General features: G+C 39.7%; 1 protein-coding gene across 2 annotated transcripts; it reads left to right on the top strand.

Annotated features, from left to right (window-relative positions):
* The first annotated feature begins 193 nt into the window (after positions 1-193).
* Positions 194-12595, top strand: LOC118417224 (Bardet-Biedl syndrome 2 protein homolog). Of its 2 annotated transcripts, XM_035822686.1 has the most exons (23): positions 194-397; positions 895-1029; positions 1421-1642; positions 2004-2192; positions 2593-2670; positions 3015-3119; positions 3491-3577; positions 4030-4107; positions 4370-4427; positions 4597-4694; positions 4987-5028; positions 6087-6116; positions 6742-6807; positions 7174-7230; positions 7547-7580; positions 7886-7949; positions 8487-8594; positions 8966-9092; positions 9464-9592; positions 10066-10203; positions 10764-10876; positions 11213-11361; positions 11929-12595. In XM_035822686.1, exons 2-23 carry the CDS (start codon positions 913-915, stop codon positions 12027-12029), a joined length of 2190 nt encoding a protein of 729 aa, XP_035678579.1. In that variant the 5' UTR covers positions 194-397; positions 895-912; the 3' UTR covers positions 12030-12595. The 2 variants fall into 2 exon arrangements, with proteins under 2 accessions (XP_035678579.1, XP_035678580.1); XM_035822687.1 differs by lacking the exon at positions 6087-6116 and having other exon boundaries at positions 195-397.
* The last annotated feature ends 3216 nt before the right edge of the window (positions 12596-15811 follow it).

Below are 15811 nucleotides of genomic sequence, written 5' to 3'. Positions count from 1 at the left end.
TGTGGGGCCTTGTTCCCACAGGTGAGACGACCGCGAGGGTCTGCATGTCTTTATCCGCGAGGCGTATTGAGCTATTCTAATTTATAATTTACCGCTAATCGTTGCCAGCCCGCCCAATTCAACGATAAGCATTGTTGGTTCGTTATTTTTGTGAAATTCAATTCTACATATAGATGCTGTCGTCTTAAATTTACGCTAAGGGTTGCTAGTATCCCCCATGCAGGCCCTGTACCACAGTTCCTGAACCATGATACCTTGCGGCAGCATACCTGTGGAGGGAAGAAACAAGACGTGATTTCAGATCATCTCGAAGGTTTCTGTGCCAAATGCTGGATCTGATGAGCTATTTGTCTTGACAATTGGGATCCTCCCACGTCTTTGTGCTGACGTTTGATAGGTAAGGTTTGGGGGGATTCGTAAAATTATGCAGAAGCTGGAAGAGGATATGGGGAGGGGGAGGGGACAAGTTTGTTATCACTCAGCTCGGCTGTGGAGAATCAACGAAAGTGATGGTTTTCGCACAGTCACATGATAAAGTTATTAATAAACATGTTACGGTACAGTACTTCTATACCTGTCAGATTACTTAACAAAGCCCTCTCCTAGAGCATAACGTTCAGTCTGACAGTCACTCACAATTTGCCAGCACATTTTGTGCAAATTATCCGGATAGTGCAACAAAGCGAAGTTATTCAGCTGGACCGCATCACTACAGGACTTTGGGATTCCGTGCAATAAACAGAAGTGTGCAGTTATCAGTTGTGCAATTAACTGGCTTTCACTGTACTACTTAGTAAGTGAGTGACATTTTTTTTTTGGAATTTCAAAACAAAAGGCACACCCACTGATCAAGAGGCCCAAATGCAAATGCAATGTGATTATTTTGATTTTCAGATCTGTACACCGTCCACCATGCTTGTGCCAATCTTCACGCTGAAGCTCAACCACAAGATCAACACCCGCATGTTGACTATTGGGTGTTATGATGGCCAACATCCCTGTCTCACTGCAGCAACTACAGCTGGGAAGGTATAGTGTCAAGAGTTTAAGTAGACAAGCTTATATTAGATATGTACAGACATGAACACAATGGGTGGGTACTGTTAACGGTTACCTACATTGTACCATTTACGAAATTGGACTTCTTGACTGGTATCAATAAATAAATAAGTGGACCTGATCAAATGTCAACCATATAATCAGACCAACGTGGCCTGCGGTATGTAAACCAAGTGCATGATAACTATAGCCTGGTATCTAGCCATAATATAGCTCCCGAGTCTCTTCTCTCCTACGAAGAGGAGAGAAGAGACTCGGGAGAAGAGACTCGGGAGCTATATTATGGCTGGATACCAGGCTATGATAACTAGTAATAGCAAGCTAACCAGTCATTTTGCTAATTATGGCAACTACTTTTCAGGTCTTCATCCACAATGCCCATAACCGTGGCATTGCCAGTGGACGTATGTCCGTGTCAGGGGAGAACTCGGACATCAGCCTGTTGAACATCCAGCAGGCGGTCAGTGCGGTCAGCGCAGGAAAGCTGGACCCCACGTCCAACTGTGACAGTCTGCTGGTCGGCACTCAGACCAACCTGCTGGCATATGATGTCATCAACAACTCCGACCTGTTCTACAAAGATGTGAGCCTCTTTTACTAGTTTAACATGACAGCTGCTTGATATTTCCCTCATTGGCCATGTTTGTTTTGTTATTAGTACCTTTGCCAAGAATGTTATGTTTTAGGTGTTTGTCTGTCTGTGTGTTTGGAGACCGTACCACTTAAGAAAGTTTGAATGGATCTTAATGATGATGGGTAGGTGTTTAAAAGTCTTCCCAATGTGAGTGGATCAAACCTTACAGGCTGGTCTCCGGGTTGACATCTTGAAAAAGGTGATAGCTAAGTAAACGTTACCTGTTAAGTTAATTCTGGTACAGATGTGGTAAGTCTCAATAAATAAATAAGTAGATAAAATGTTTACTCATAATAATTCTGTCTTCCAGACACCAGATGGAGTGAATGCGGTTGTGGTTGGCTCGTTGGGAACAGTAGAGATGCCATTGGCTGTAGTCGGGGGCAACTGTGCCATCCAGGGTTTTGACCTGGAGGGGAATGATGCATTCTGGACTGTGACTGGTGACAACGTGTGTTCACTCGCTCTGTGTGATTTCACCAATGATGGCAAGATGGAGGTACATTGTATTGTTTCTACATTTTTAATACCCTCTGCTATCTGACTTTTGAAATTCTAGGTCAAATAAATAACTAAGAAGGATCATAGAGAGACTATGCAATCACAAGTATATAGACCAATCCCATAGCTCCACCCACTTCTGTCAAAACTGAGAAATGCAACATGAAAACATGAAAATGCAAATAATCGTCAGACAATGCAGCCACTCTGTTATTGACAATTTGGTTGAATTGCTAATTGTGACAGACAGTCAGGATCGGCCTATTGGTAGATAGAGAAGGTACAAGAAGAATAATGGGAGATGGGACAATGAATTTTGGTTCGTACCTAATGAAATTTTTGTTTTAAGTATGACTACATGTAATTCTTAATTCTTTACATGTTTTGTTATGTTTCAGTTGATCGTTGGTTCAGAGGACTACGACATCAGAGTTTTCCAGGATGATGAAATCATCGCAGAAATGACAGAAACAGAGGTCTGAAAACCTTTTTTTCATTCACACTGGTTATACACTGTATATGAAATTTTGCACACTACATACTTCCTAATGTTATTCATTGCAGCATACGTTTAGCCATTATATGGAGTATAGATTTTAGATGGCCTGTAGCTGCATTATGCAGAAGTAGGAGTTTTAAAAGGCCTGCATGCATTTTAGCTTCAGTTCATTCTCTGGGTTGCTTCCTGTAGCTGACGAGCAAGCTGAAAAGGCTGGCATCCAGACTATGTCTTAAAAGCTGTGCCAATGACAATATCAGTACTTTCATTCTAATGTAAAGAGCATTCAGTGCTATAATCTCTTTTTTTGTGCTTTTACAGGCCATCACTTTGCTATGTCCCATGATGCACAGCAGGTTTGGGTATGCCCTGGCCAATGGAACTGTGGGAGTTTATGACCGTACGGCCAGATACTGGAGAATCAAGGTACACTTTCATTACTGTGTCATTTGATGGATGAGTTGTAGTTAAAGCCTATCCATAAAGGTAAGTATCCATAAAGGTATAGCCCATGTTTAGAATCAGGTTTAGAAGGGTGCCAAAAGGTTTGGGAATGTAAGGAAATGTAGAAAGCTTTCACATTACCCAGTGCAACATTAACAAGTTATTCATATTTTGTGTTCACCCTAGAAAAAGGGGTACTGTGTAGTACTACTTGTGATAAACTTGGTTTGGTCATAGAAGACTGTTCTAAAAGTTCAGAATTATTTAATAATGTCATAGTTCAGACTGTCCTCTTAGTTTGTACTCAGTCTGGTGATTTTCGTGATGTAGGTCCTTATTTCTTGTCTTCCCAGTCCAAGAACCAAGCTGTTGCTATTCATGCGTTTGACCTGGATTCAGACGGGGTTCCTGAACTCATCACAGGCTGGTCCAATGGGAAGGTATGTGCTTTTATTTGTACATGTAGGAGAAGATGTGTCGAAAAGAGTGGATAGTGAGGCTAAATGGCTAAGGTAATGGCAGCCTGGCAACATTTCTACATTGTATATTTTCCTACACAGAGCCTCATCTATAACCTATACAATAAAATAACCTTTGAGAGGCTCTACTAAACTGTGCTGTGGTTTCTACCTTTGTGGGTGTGGCGTCTAGTAAGCTGTTAGCCGATCAGAGAATGGTAGAGCCTTCCCAGAGTATACTGTGTAGGCTAAGGGTGAGGCTCTGCACACTCAGGATAATGTATTTATATTACTAGTAATATCTTTCAGAAGGAAGGTGACTAGCCCTTTGCCATTGTTAGGAGCAGCTCATGTGTATTGTTTGATGTCAAATTCTGTTCAGTGAGAAATGGTTGTCGTTTTACTTATGTGCTAGTGATCTGTTTTTTTTATAGATTGATGCACGTAGTGACAGAACAGGGGAGGTCATCTTCAAGGACAACTTCTCAGTTTCCCTGGCAGGGATAGTGGAGGTGTGTACAGAATGTGTACTCAGCATCAGTTGATGCATATGTAAAAGGGTAGATGTGTAGACTGTGGAAAATTAGCAGCTTGTTTGCAAATGTTTCAGATGAAAATTTATTCCAGGTCTGAGCATGTCTGAGTTGTTTTCTGCTGTGTGTTTTCATTGTATAACAGTTGTAATTTGACATCTTGAAAGCACATCGCAAACTGTAATGCATGATTATACCTTATAGTTACCACCTCGGTAATGTTGTCCTATGTTCCATGCAGGGTGACTATAGGATGGATGGTAAGACTGAACTGATCTGCTGTGCAGTAGATGGAGAAGGTGAGAGAGGCTGAAGTGTTACAAGTAAACATTAATGGTTCGCAAAAACTGGCTCATTTTGTTGGATACTATGTAAGAGAATAACTCAAGAAGGAGTTGATGAATTGTTTGGATGATGTTTTTTGGTGTGTGTCTTGTCAGTTGACATTTTTCTCACTCAACCCTACAGTACGTGGATACCTGCCGGCCAGTAGGGAGATGAAGGGGAATTTGATGGACACAAACACGGAACAGGACGCTGTCAGGGAGCTGAGTCAGCGCAAACAGGTCAGCAGGTTTCACTCAATGTCTCAGTGATCTTACCCCCTTGACCAGTTTGTTAATAAGTCTGTACTACTTTTGTACATTTAGAGGGTTGAATATAGTCATATACCTCCTCAGTGTAATTTTGTAAAGAAAGTTTTCAGCACTTACTTCTGATATCACAGCTATCGACCACAAAAAATATCAAAACCATAGTAAGTTTATGACAAAAGATACAGAAAGTTCTTCTCCAAAATAGACCTATCTAATAGTATGTAGTTTCTTTGTCACCTAACTCTTTTATGTTCTTCCACAGAACTTGCTGCTAGAGTTGAAGAATTATGAAGAGAATGCCAGGGTAAGTCAGTAAAGCATTTTTGAACTTACATTGTTGAACCTAACCCAAAAATGTTTGAACTTTTGAAACATGTTGAACAACAAAGGTTTTTTTTCTTACACTTAAATGTCTGGGTTGTACCTATACATACCCCTACACAAATATCCAGGTGCACCCACAGTAAAAAATCAGGTGCATAGCTCCAATTTTGGGTGCACAAAAGTACAAATGGACCCAGCATTTTGAGTCCTTGCTATCTGAGAGCCATTGTGGTGTTTTATTTCTTTGCTGGCAAATCTTTGCAACTGCATCTGTTCTACTTTGCAGTCTTCTGCCTTCCTGTGATCTTTCTTCTTATGCTACTGAATCTGACAAAAAAACAAATAGTTTATGACAGTAGAAATAAAAGAAGTCAACATAGGTCAGTTTTTGTTATGTGTGTCTGTTGCAATGTGAGACCTCGTACAAAACTGCAAGGATAATGGACATACCTCACTACTTCTTCTCCCCCTGCATGTGCACTCTGCATGTGCACCCAGCGGTTATCAGTAAAGCAAGAGCCAGATGTGGTAGGACAATGCATGTCGTGGTCACAGTACTGATGTGGTTTATTGTTTTGTAATCTTCATTCACGATACAGTTTTACCTGAAATACAAATTGTGAAAACATCACCAGCTTTGATCCGCTTGAAATATGTGTTCTCTTCAAAATCATAATCTGTAAACTGTTTATGTATGTTTCTAACACCAAAGGTGACAGGTAACTTTGTCAAATTCTTCAGGTACAGGTACAGGTCTGGACCTGTACTAGATATTATGTTTCTGTACACATCCCTATTCCTTTGTTTCCATAATGATTTTCTTAGATTTAACTTTAATAGCAGACAAATGGTTTCATTGCCTTACCAGAGTTGTCTTGTTAAAACAGAACTTCTCATAGATGTATAGTAGACACCACACTGCATGGCTGTTTGCCTTATTATTACCTTGTTTCTTCAACTACTATGAACTAAAGCTTGACTTTTGCACTGACTTGAAATGCACATTTTCTATCTCTCTGGTTCTCTCTTGACTTACAGCTGACCAAGTTCTTCTACAAAGGAAGAGCGGTAGGACTGCTTTCTCTTTCGTTACTGTGAAACGGGAAATGTTTGCATGAATTCAATTTGCATTAACCTAGGGAGAAAATTGAGTGTTTTTGGTGGTTTGAAATTCACAGCTGAAACAAGGATGTTGGAGGGCAAATGACAGAAGAAATCATTTCATGGTGGTTCTAATGTTGCACTGAAAAGGTCATTACAGAAACCATGAACATTTCCCCTTTTACAGTATGCCTACATGGCTTGCTATCTTACACTGCAGCTATATGTTTCCTTTCCTGCTCTACGTTTGACTGGAGTATGACAAGTTTCTACATTCAGCTTCTTTTGATATGTGTTACCTCCTTCAGTTTGTGACATTTGCCGTACTTTAGGAGCTATTGTTACTGGCATAGGGACGACATAGTCAAGATCATCATGACTAGTCGCCATCACCCGTGTTTTCTTCTGATTTCTTATACCAAAATGTAGTAACCAACGATGTTAACTCATTAAAGCATACTGTATTTCAGTAGATTTAACTTTAATTTGAATTGTAACGAGACAGCAGACTTCACCCTTCCCTGTGTGTATTGCATTCAATAGTCTGACCGAAAGGTTCCAGTACTAACTTTTCCTGATTATCGTTATCCAGGCTGCACAGAGCAACCGGCCGTCAGGGCTGGGAGGGCTGGATACAGGACAGATGGGCATCATCCCTGTAAGTCATAATCTTATACATGTACATGTAGTCCAGCAGATGTTTCTATTAGAAATACATGTATAATGTTAACCAGCAGATACTTGGCCCTACAGTAAACAGGTGGTCACTGTAGTATAGGATTCTTAAGGTTTGTGTCAATTGGAAAAATTATAGTATTGTACTTCCATCCCACCATGATTGTAAAAATGATGCCAGAAATTATAGTGATCACCACTTAAAATGTCACTGTCACAAATTTAACAAGAGAACTCCTGGACTATTTGATGAAGTTTGCATTGTGCGGGGAATATCTTACTTTGACGAGTCTGAAGTAATTTTCTTGCTCTCACAGAAGATGTAAATAAAAGTGTTTTTTATGTCCAGGCCAACACCCAGCTTCAGACATCACTGACTGTGGACCCAGGAGATGAGAAACACCCGGTGAGAAGTCCAACACCCTCGATTTTTAGACTTCTGAACCATTTATTACTTTTGACATGTCTTCTTTTTGTACATGATCTGTGATTGTCTTTCTGCTTAAAATGTTGTCCCAACTTTATTTTGTCACAAAATTCAATTACAATATCATTACCTGCCTGTGAATTGAAAATTTTTGATGATGACAATTGCATGTGAAGTTTTATATATATGAGCACGGAATTTATGATAATTACTTCTGTCAGTTTGTAGGGTTTGTTGTATGGAGCAACTCTAAGCAAATTCATTATTTTCAATGTTTGATTTTCATTTTCAACAGCCTCATGTGGAACTTTTTGTGGCCACCACTAATGGTAAGATATGATGCTTCTGTCAATAATTTCCACTAGTATTGCAGCATAGTATAGCAAGATCTTTGCTGACAGTAGTTCGTCAGACTAGGTCAAGAAACTGTCATTTATATCTTCAGCTTTAGAAGCATGTCTTTCTACGCAAAATCAAACCCTAATAGACACATCTGAACAGAAAATGATACACAACAAATTTACTATATTTTCAATTTGTTATGCTTCAATTTTAAAGAATTGTTATGAAGAATGTATCATCATTAAGAATTGTTCATTCATTGTAAGTATTCATTTGGCTTATTTTTGTGCAGAAACGATCCTGAGAACGGCACTCATATTTGCAGAGGGCATCTTTGAAGGGGAAAGCCATGTGGTGTAAGATAGTCTTTCTTTGACATTTTTCTTTGCTTTTCAATTTGTATTAGCTGTCATGTCATCGGTAGTGAAACTGACAGAGTGACAAACACCACCAGTTAAACTGATAGTGTTGGAGATGCTGCCCATGTAGAATAGATACATGTATATTTACGTGTAGTTCTTTTGTGAAAATGGAGGTGTGTATGTTTTGATGTCAGTCTGTAGTTATTGGAATATGGGAGAGTGGCTGAATGTGACATTGAGGGGGGAAATGGTTTGACTGGAGACAGTCAGGATGGGAAGGTGGAAGGTTGGCTTGGCCGGAGTCCATAATTGCTTGTATGGGGACACTGACTTCATTTTAGGTCAAAGCTCCCAGAATGTTACAAAATAAGGTTATGAAAGGTTACCTCATTCCCTGTCATCAACTTCCTGCTGCCTATATATGTTTGCATGTCTGTTACCTTATTGATGCCAGTGTCAAAATGCAAAGAGAGGATCACAACAAAGTAAGAAATGGAAACTCATTCATGATTTCTGGTTCTTCTATTTCAGCCATCCCAATGTAAACAACCTGTCCAGTGAGCTGAAGGTCCCCATCAGTCCTCCAAAAGATGTTCCAGTGGACCTGCACATCAAGGCTTTTGTGGGCATGAAGGGCAGGTAGGTTAACTTATGGGACTGATGCAAAGTCAAGATGCTACTGATACTGTCTTCAGGTTCTAGGGAAACAATCATGGTAAAAGTGTGTATATAAAGGAGGCTGCTTATATCTAGATCCATTAATTTTTTGTCAATATGTATACCCAAAATATTTTTTGCGTTCTGTAAAGCTGATATCAGACTCAATGACTTTCAGCAAGCTATATTTCTGCCCTGTGTCAGCTTAAGAATCAAGTTGCTCATTATTTTTTCTATCTTGTACTCTTTTATCCCAGTAGGCATTGTCGTCTGTCTTTTCTAGATTCTCTGCTGGACTGTAGCAGATCTGAAAGGTTACCTTTATAATGAACCAAATATTTGTCACCCTACAGTACCCAGTTCCATGTGTTTGAGATCACCCGGCAGCTGCCCAGGTTCTCCATGTACATCCCCTGCACCAAGCTTCCTCAGGAGCCACAGGGAACCGTCACCTTCACTGTACAGGAGAGAGTGCAGAGGGTTAGTTAGGGGGGTATTTCTCACCTCTTGTTGTACTTTCAAGCTTGTGTGAGACATCATATATAGAGCATTCTACAGCTAGGTTGAAGTAATTTTCTACCTGCTAACAGGAAGAGTCTCACCTATAATATTAACAGAAAGTTAAATCTTTATCCAGTGTATTGAACTTTGACTAGTCTAAAATACCAAGTAGTGTAGTATTCTAACTCATTGTCCTTGGTTTTATCTGTATATGACATAGATAACAGACATTAAGAGAAATGATAGTGGTGTTTTGTACTATGGCTAGTCTTAAATACTGTTCTTACACATTAAGATTAAGAGAAATTATGTATTTCATTGTGTATTTTATTGCCTTTTTCATTGCTTAGGTTGTACTGTGGATTAATCAAAACTTCTTGCTGACCGATGAGTGGCCAGCTGCAGCCCCGCTTCACTTCCAGGTGGTCAGTCTGCGAGGGACGGGAGCTCTGGTCATCCACATGGAGAGCAATGGGCAGGTCAGGACCTGATATCAGTGTAGTGCTGACCAATGGCACACTTTCATATACACTCTAGGACCCTTATATGATCAATAACTTGAGGAAACTTTTACATTGCTGCAAAGATGGCTGTCAAAACTGTTGCTGGTTAAAACATTGAGTTCATACAGCCAGGACTTGGTGTGTAATCACATCTGAATCATGGGTACAGAAATTATGCTAACATTTATGTTTTGTCGTTGTCTTTAAAAGATGTTTTATTATGACATAGCCATATGACATTGACCAATGAGAAGGCTCCATTTTGCCATGATAACCACTGGTCATTATTACTCCATATAGACCATTTTTGTCGGAAGGATGTACCATCATGGTTTATTCAGTGGTTGATTGGGTGGTTATAGGAACCAACACCATGTGCCTTATGACACCAACTGTATACTTGAGCAATCATTAACCCTTAATGAAATGCTTTGACATGTGCTTGACAGGTGACCATCAAGACAGATGACATGGACCTGGCAGGTGAGGTTATCCAGTCACTGGCAGTGTTTCTGGGTATTGAGGACCTGCAGGTGACCTCCGACTTCCCCGGCTACATGGAGGAGCTCAAGAACATTCTCATCAAGGTAGGCCAAGCTGGGAGGGTAGGCGTAGTAGCTGTAGTTGTTCCCTTTGCAAGGAAGTGTGTTTGCCTGTATGTGAACATGGACAAAAAGTTTTGGTACTTGTATCTTGGTAGGTGGTGGCAAAATGAAGAAATGATTAGATTAATATATTGTAACCCTACTCAAGTGGTCTCCTAAAATACTGCAGTAGGACTTTTAATTTTGATATCTCATGTCCTGTACAAGCTATGGTACATTGAAGCTCCTGTGATGTTAAAGCAGTGACGTAGGTTTCAGCCCTCAACAGTTTTTTTTAATGGTAGGGGCCTATTTTGTTTGTTTTTTACTTGAAAGTGTTGACAGATTGTCATGAATTTTGTTAACTATGTAGATAACTATATCAACCATACATGCATATTTAGTTTAATGTTTATTGTGCAAATCAGGAGCTAATTTGCATCACTATTATCCTAGCTTCTTTGAGTAGTCTCTTCTTGAGCTAAAAGTATCAACAAGATATCAACAGGACAGAGTAGCTTCTTTACAGTTATCAGAATTAACCTTGTGGTCTTCCTGAACAGGTGGATGAGTTCAGCTCGGTGAGACAGAAGCTGACTGCTGAGATGGCTGACCACTCCAACCTGATCCGCAGTATGGTGGTCAGGGCAGAGGATGCCAGGATTCTTGCTGACTGGTCAGTTGGTCACATACTTAGATGCATCAGCCTAATGCTAGTTTAGGTTCCATTGGTTGGTTTCTGGCAGTCTTTAATCGTGGTTAAAGACTTCACAGGCCTTAAAGACCAAATGTAAGACAATTTGGACATGTCTAGTTATATGATAGGATCTTTAGTTTTTTCTTAAGATTTTTGCACTGAGAAATTGTTTCCCACACCTTTTAAACCATTCCCTCTTTGATAAAGTGGTACTCAGTTGAACTTGAAAGCAAACAAAACTTGATTATGTCAGACATACCAATAGTGTGGTTCCAGATGCAGAATATTAACTGTTACAATTATTGCTGTGTTCAGGAAGAACATGAGGAAGTACTACATGGAGCTGTTTGACCTGAACAGGGACCTGGTCAACGGGTACAAGATCCGCTGTAACAACCACACTGAGCTGCTGTCATGTCTCAAACTGGTCAACCAGGCCATCCAGAGGGCAGGCAGGCTCAGAGGTGTGTGTGTGTGTGTGTGATGTGTGCGTGTGTGCGCGCACGCGTGTGCATGGCAAATGGGTATCCTTGAGATGTTCATCCTATGCCGAACATGCCTGCAGCATATGCAATATGCCCTGGTGCTAAACTGGGCTGAGGTTCCATTGTTGTAGGCGTGGCCTTTAAGCAACTGTCAGCCAATCAAGAATCAGCTTTACCTAAAGAAAACATCTAGGTGATTTTCTGATTGGCTAACAGGTGGTTAGATGCCACACCAACAATAGTGGAATTCTCAGCCCAGTTTAGCAGAGCCTTCCCAAGGTATATTGTATAGGTCAAGGGTGAGGCTACACAGAGTAGAACAAAAGATGTTTAACCTCCTGAACTGGTTTTGACTGTAATGTTAATAATCATGCATCTACAAAGTATGCTTTGAATTAGACCCCAAGCACCATTGGTCATATGTTGGTTATCCAGCCCAATGTGTAGTTGTTTGTCATTGAATAAGCAATCAAAATATCCACCCTATTTTGATATTTGCATGAGGAATGACAGATCTGTATTCACAAGCTTCTCTTCCCGTTCCAGTCGGACGACCCAAGACAGTTGTGGTGAATGCATGCAGGGAAGCCTTCAAGACTCACAACATTGATGCCCTCTTCAAGATTATGAAAGTTGGAGCATCGTAGTCTTACTTCAAATTGTATAAAGGTTTACATGTATGTCCTCTTAAATCTGTTTTATATGTTCTTTGTTTGTGCAGAAACATTCCATGTAAAGATGTATGAAATGTTGACTATAAGCTAGTTTGATCTGCATGTCAAAGGTGAAACCCAAAACTTGCTTGATGTATGCCCAGACATGTATTATGTCTCAGGGGCCTTCAACTTTGACATATAACCCACAATGTATCAAAATGTGCATGTGCAGTTAAGACTGTGAACTTGGTGATTACAATCATTGGACTACTACATTGCAGTAGTCATAAAGATGAGTATTGAGGAGTAAATTTGTATAAGTTTCTTCTGTTTTGTGTTGCTTTAGATTTGATATCTGTCTTTTGCTGTCCAATGTCTGCATTGTCAATGTCTTAATTGAGTGTATGTAATATACAATTAAAGTCATCTATTGCCGTTGCTGTTATTTGTCAAGATGATGCAATAGAATTGTGTATACCTTTCTTCTGAAGATGGAAGTAAATTTAAATAGATTGTACTGCAGGTTTGCTATGTATATAGTATCACACAATGGAAAAGAGGTAAAAATATGTTCCAATAAAAGACTCAAGATTCCATCAGTCTTATATGTCTGGTATTGATATTATTCCAGGTCATTCCAGGGTTGGACAAGTTTTCTAAAATTCACTTGCCTATCAGGCGGGGCTAAATCTCAAGGGTCTGTAATGGCAGCCTGTATTCAGCGCCTAGTTGCTAGCCTCTACCAGGCAAACCAGGTCGCAAACTGTATTCCTCACAATTCAACCCCACTGCGAAGAGAGAGTAACAATACCAATAACGATGTAGACAAATGAAATTGATTATATGTAACTAGGGCAAATGAATTGGTCCTAGTGGAACAAATGCATATTAATAAGTTGATTTGTCTACGAACATTTGTGAAAACTAGATTGTTTTGTTTAATTATATTAGCCATATGTGCAAATTTTATGCATGCAATGATGGATGCAGCAGGCCCGGTCAGTCTTTTTACCGGAAAACACAGGAAAACACATTTAAACACCGGAAAACACCGGAAAACACATGAAGGAGTGTATAATCTACTGAAATACAGTATGTTTTGATGAGTAAACATGACAGGTCGCTATGTTTTGCCACAGAATAATCTACATATGGCCCTGGAATGAAGAAATCGTCAGAAAATGCATGAGACGACGGGCCGGACCGACGCCATCCCCGGCGGCCATGTTTGTTTGTTTAGCGGGGTCAGATACTTTCACAACAAGACAGCTGATATCTACCGAATTTCAGTGCAAAAATCTGTTATATATTGGCATAAATATAATATATATGAATCTACTCGGATTGTGATAAGAATCTGTTTTCTGTATTTCTTAATAAAGCTTGCTTCTTCTAGCCGTCAACGTTACATAATTTTGCACAAGCAGCACGTCCTGAGTCCGCCAAATTACAAATAAAGCGGTGTCCTACGTGCTTTCAAGAGTGTATATTCATTCCACAGACACACATTTCCCTAAGTGGTTTCTCACTAGATGTGGCAATTATACCCAGTATATCGAAGAAAGAAAACTATTATATTGTCTGCTCAATTTCTCCGCGTAGTGTGTACGTTGGGTTCCTGCGTTGGGTCAACAATGGCGGGTTTTCCTACCCAAGCTATACCGTGATGCTCTAGCGGCCCGACCCGACCCGGGCGGGATTTGAGCGCGAAGTTCTATTCGTGTTGAGGGGAGAGTGCTGATTCGCAAAATGATCGGGTCAGGTCCTAATATGCCGTGTCTGCATTTTTTTCGGCGTAAGAACCTGGTCCCTATATGCTGGAAATCGCGAACCTATAATCGCCAGTGCTCGTGGAAGGCCGCAAATCCCTAAAGAAGTGAGTGTTTACAAACTGATCCGATTGTAAACAAAGGACCCACGCTGGTTGCATTATGCAGATTGGGGCCCCCGGTAATTGGCATCTCAATGGGAAATATGTAAAAAAAGATAGCCCGACAAATAAGTCAAACAAGAAAGCACTTACCGGTGCGTGAAAAAAAAACTGATTGTGGGGCGTGAGTGTGACGATGTGTTGGGTGCCTTGGGCAATTGACTTGGATTCATAAAAAATAATAAATTTATATTTATATTTCTCATGAGTGCAATTTCCTATTTATGCTGACGTTCTTGATGGATGACAAGCATTATCTTATTTGACAAAAATGCATGTTGCTGTTTCCTTGTTAAAAGGATTTCATTACATTGTACCTTTGAAGAACGGCTGGACGGATTTCTTGGAGGTATGTTACTATGTATGTCTCGAAATCAGCTTTCCCCTATTGTCCCATAAAAAGTGGTCCCAAAATAAGTTCCAATGATCCCAAATTTACGATGGTCCAAACCAGATTATTAGGAAGTATGTGTCACAACAATAAAGTTAAGACAGTATTTCTGTATAAACTGTCAATAACAATAAACTCAAAATCAACACAGATTCAAATGTCTTTATTCAAATGTCATTTATTAGTGAACAACCAGATCTCCGGTGATTAAAGGCAAATTTCCACTGTCTGGAATTACCATAATTACTATTACAAAAATACAACTGTTTTCAACAGACAAAGCAAGTGGTCCCTGTACAGGAGTATGGAAGTACCATTATTACTTTTACAAAAATACAACTGTTTTCAACAGACAGTAAGTGGTCCCTGTACAGGAGTATGGAAGTACCATTATTACTTTTACAAAAATACAACTGTTTTCAACAGACAGCAAGTGGTCCCTGTACAGGAGTCTGGAAGTACCATTATTACTATTCAACAGACAAAAAAAACACAACAACTTTCCGTCCAACTTCCACTGGTTACGGTACTAAATTTACAGCAAGTGGTCCCTGTAAAGGAGTCAGGGAGTACCATTCCCAAAAATACAACTGTTTTCAACAGACAAAAAAAAACAAAAAAACTTTCCGTCCAACTTCCACTTGTTACGGTACTAAATTTACAGCAAGTGGTCCCTGTAAAGGAGTCTGGGAGTACCATTCCCAAAAATACAACTGTTTTCAACAGACAAAAAAAACACAACAACTTTCCGTCCAACTTCCACTTGTTACGGTACTAAATTTACAGCAAGTGGTCCCTGTAAAGGAGTCTGGGAGTACCATTCCCAAAAATACAACTGTTTTCAACAGACCAAAAAAAAAAAAAAAATTTCCGTCCAACTTCCACTTGTTACGGTACTAAATTTACAGCAAGTGGTCCCTGTAAAGGAGTCTGGGAGTACCATTCCCAAAAATACAACTGTTTTCAACAGACAAAAAAAAAACAGTTACAGAGCACCATTATTACTACATGTATTACATGAAAAGATGAAAACATTTGTATAGGAACAACATGTTTAAAACGTTTCATTCCCAAAAAATACAACTGTTTTCAACAGACAAAAAAAAAAAAAAAACTTTCCGTCCAACTTCCACTTGTTATGGTACTAAATTTACAGCAAGTGGTCCCTGTAAAGGAGTCTGGGAGTACCATTCCCAAAAATACAACTGTTTTCAACAGACAAAAAAAAAACCAAAAAAACTTTCCGTCCAACTTCCACTTGTTACGGTACTAAATTTACAGCAAGTGGTCCCTGTAAAGGAGTCTGGGAGTACCATTCCCAAAAAATACAACTGTTTTCAACAGACAAAAAAAAAAACAAAAAAACTTTCCGTCCAACTTCCACTTGTTACGGTACTAAATTTACAGCAAGTGGTCCCTGTAAAGGAGTCTGGGAGTACCACTCCCAAAAAA

The sequence above is a fragment of the Branchiostoma floridae genome, chromosome 6 (assembly GCF_000003815.2).
Source record: "Branchiostoma floridae strain S238N-H82 chromosome 6, Bfl_VNyyK, whole genome shotgun sequence".
Classification (NCBI taxonomy): Eukaryota; Metazoa; Chordata; class Leptocardii; order Amphioxiformes; family Branchiostomatidae; genus Branchiostoma; species Branchiostoma floridae.
The sequence above is the reverse complement of the archived record's forward strand: the minus strand, read 5'-3'. Positions and strand labels throughout refer to the sequence as shown.

What these genes read in the sequence shown, in the direction of transcription:
- LOC118417224 (XM_035822686.1), top strand. Translation starts at nt 913, where the DNA reads ATGCTTGTGCCAATCTTCACGCTGAAGCTCAACCACAAGATCAACACC. An exon ending in CCCTGGCAGGGATAGTGGAG is followed by an intron (nt 4,108 to 4,369) that starts GTGTGTACAGAA and finishes TGTTCCATGCAG; the next exon opens with GGTGACTATAGGATGGATGG. An exon ending in TCAAGAACATTCTCATCAAG is followed by an intron (nt 10,204 to 10,763) that starts GTAGGCCAAGCT and finishes CTTCCTGAACAG; the next exon opens with GTGGATGAGTTCAGCTCGGT.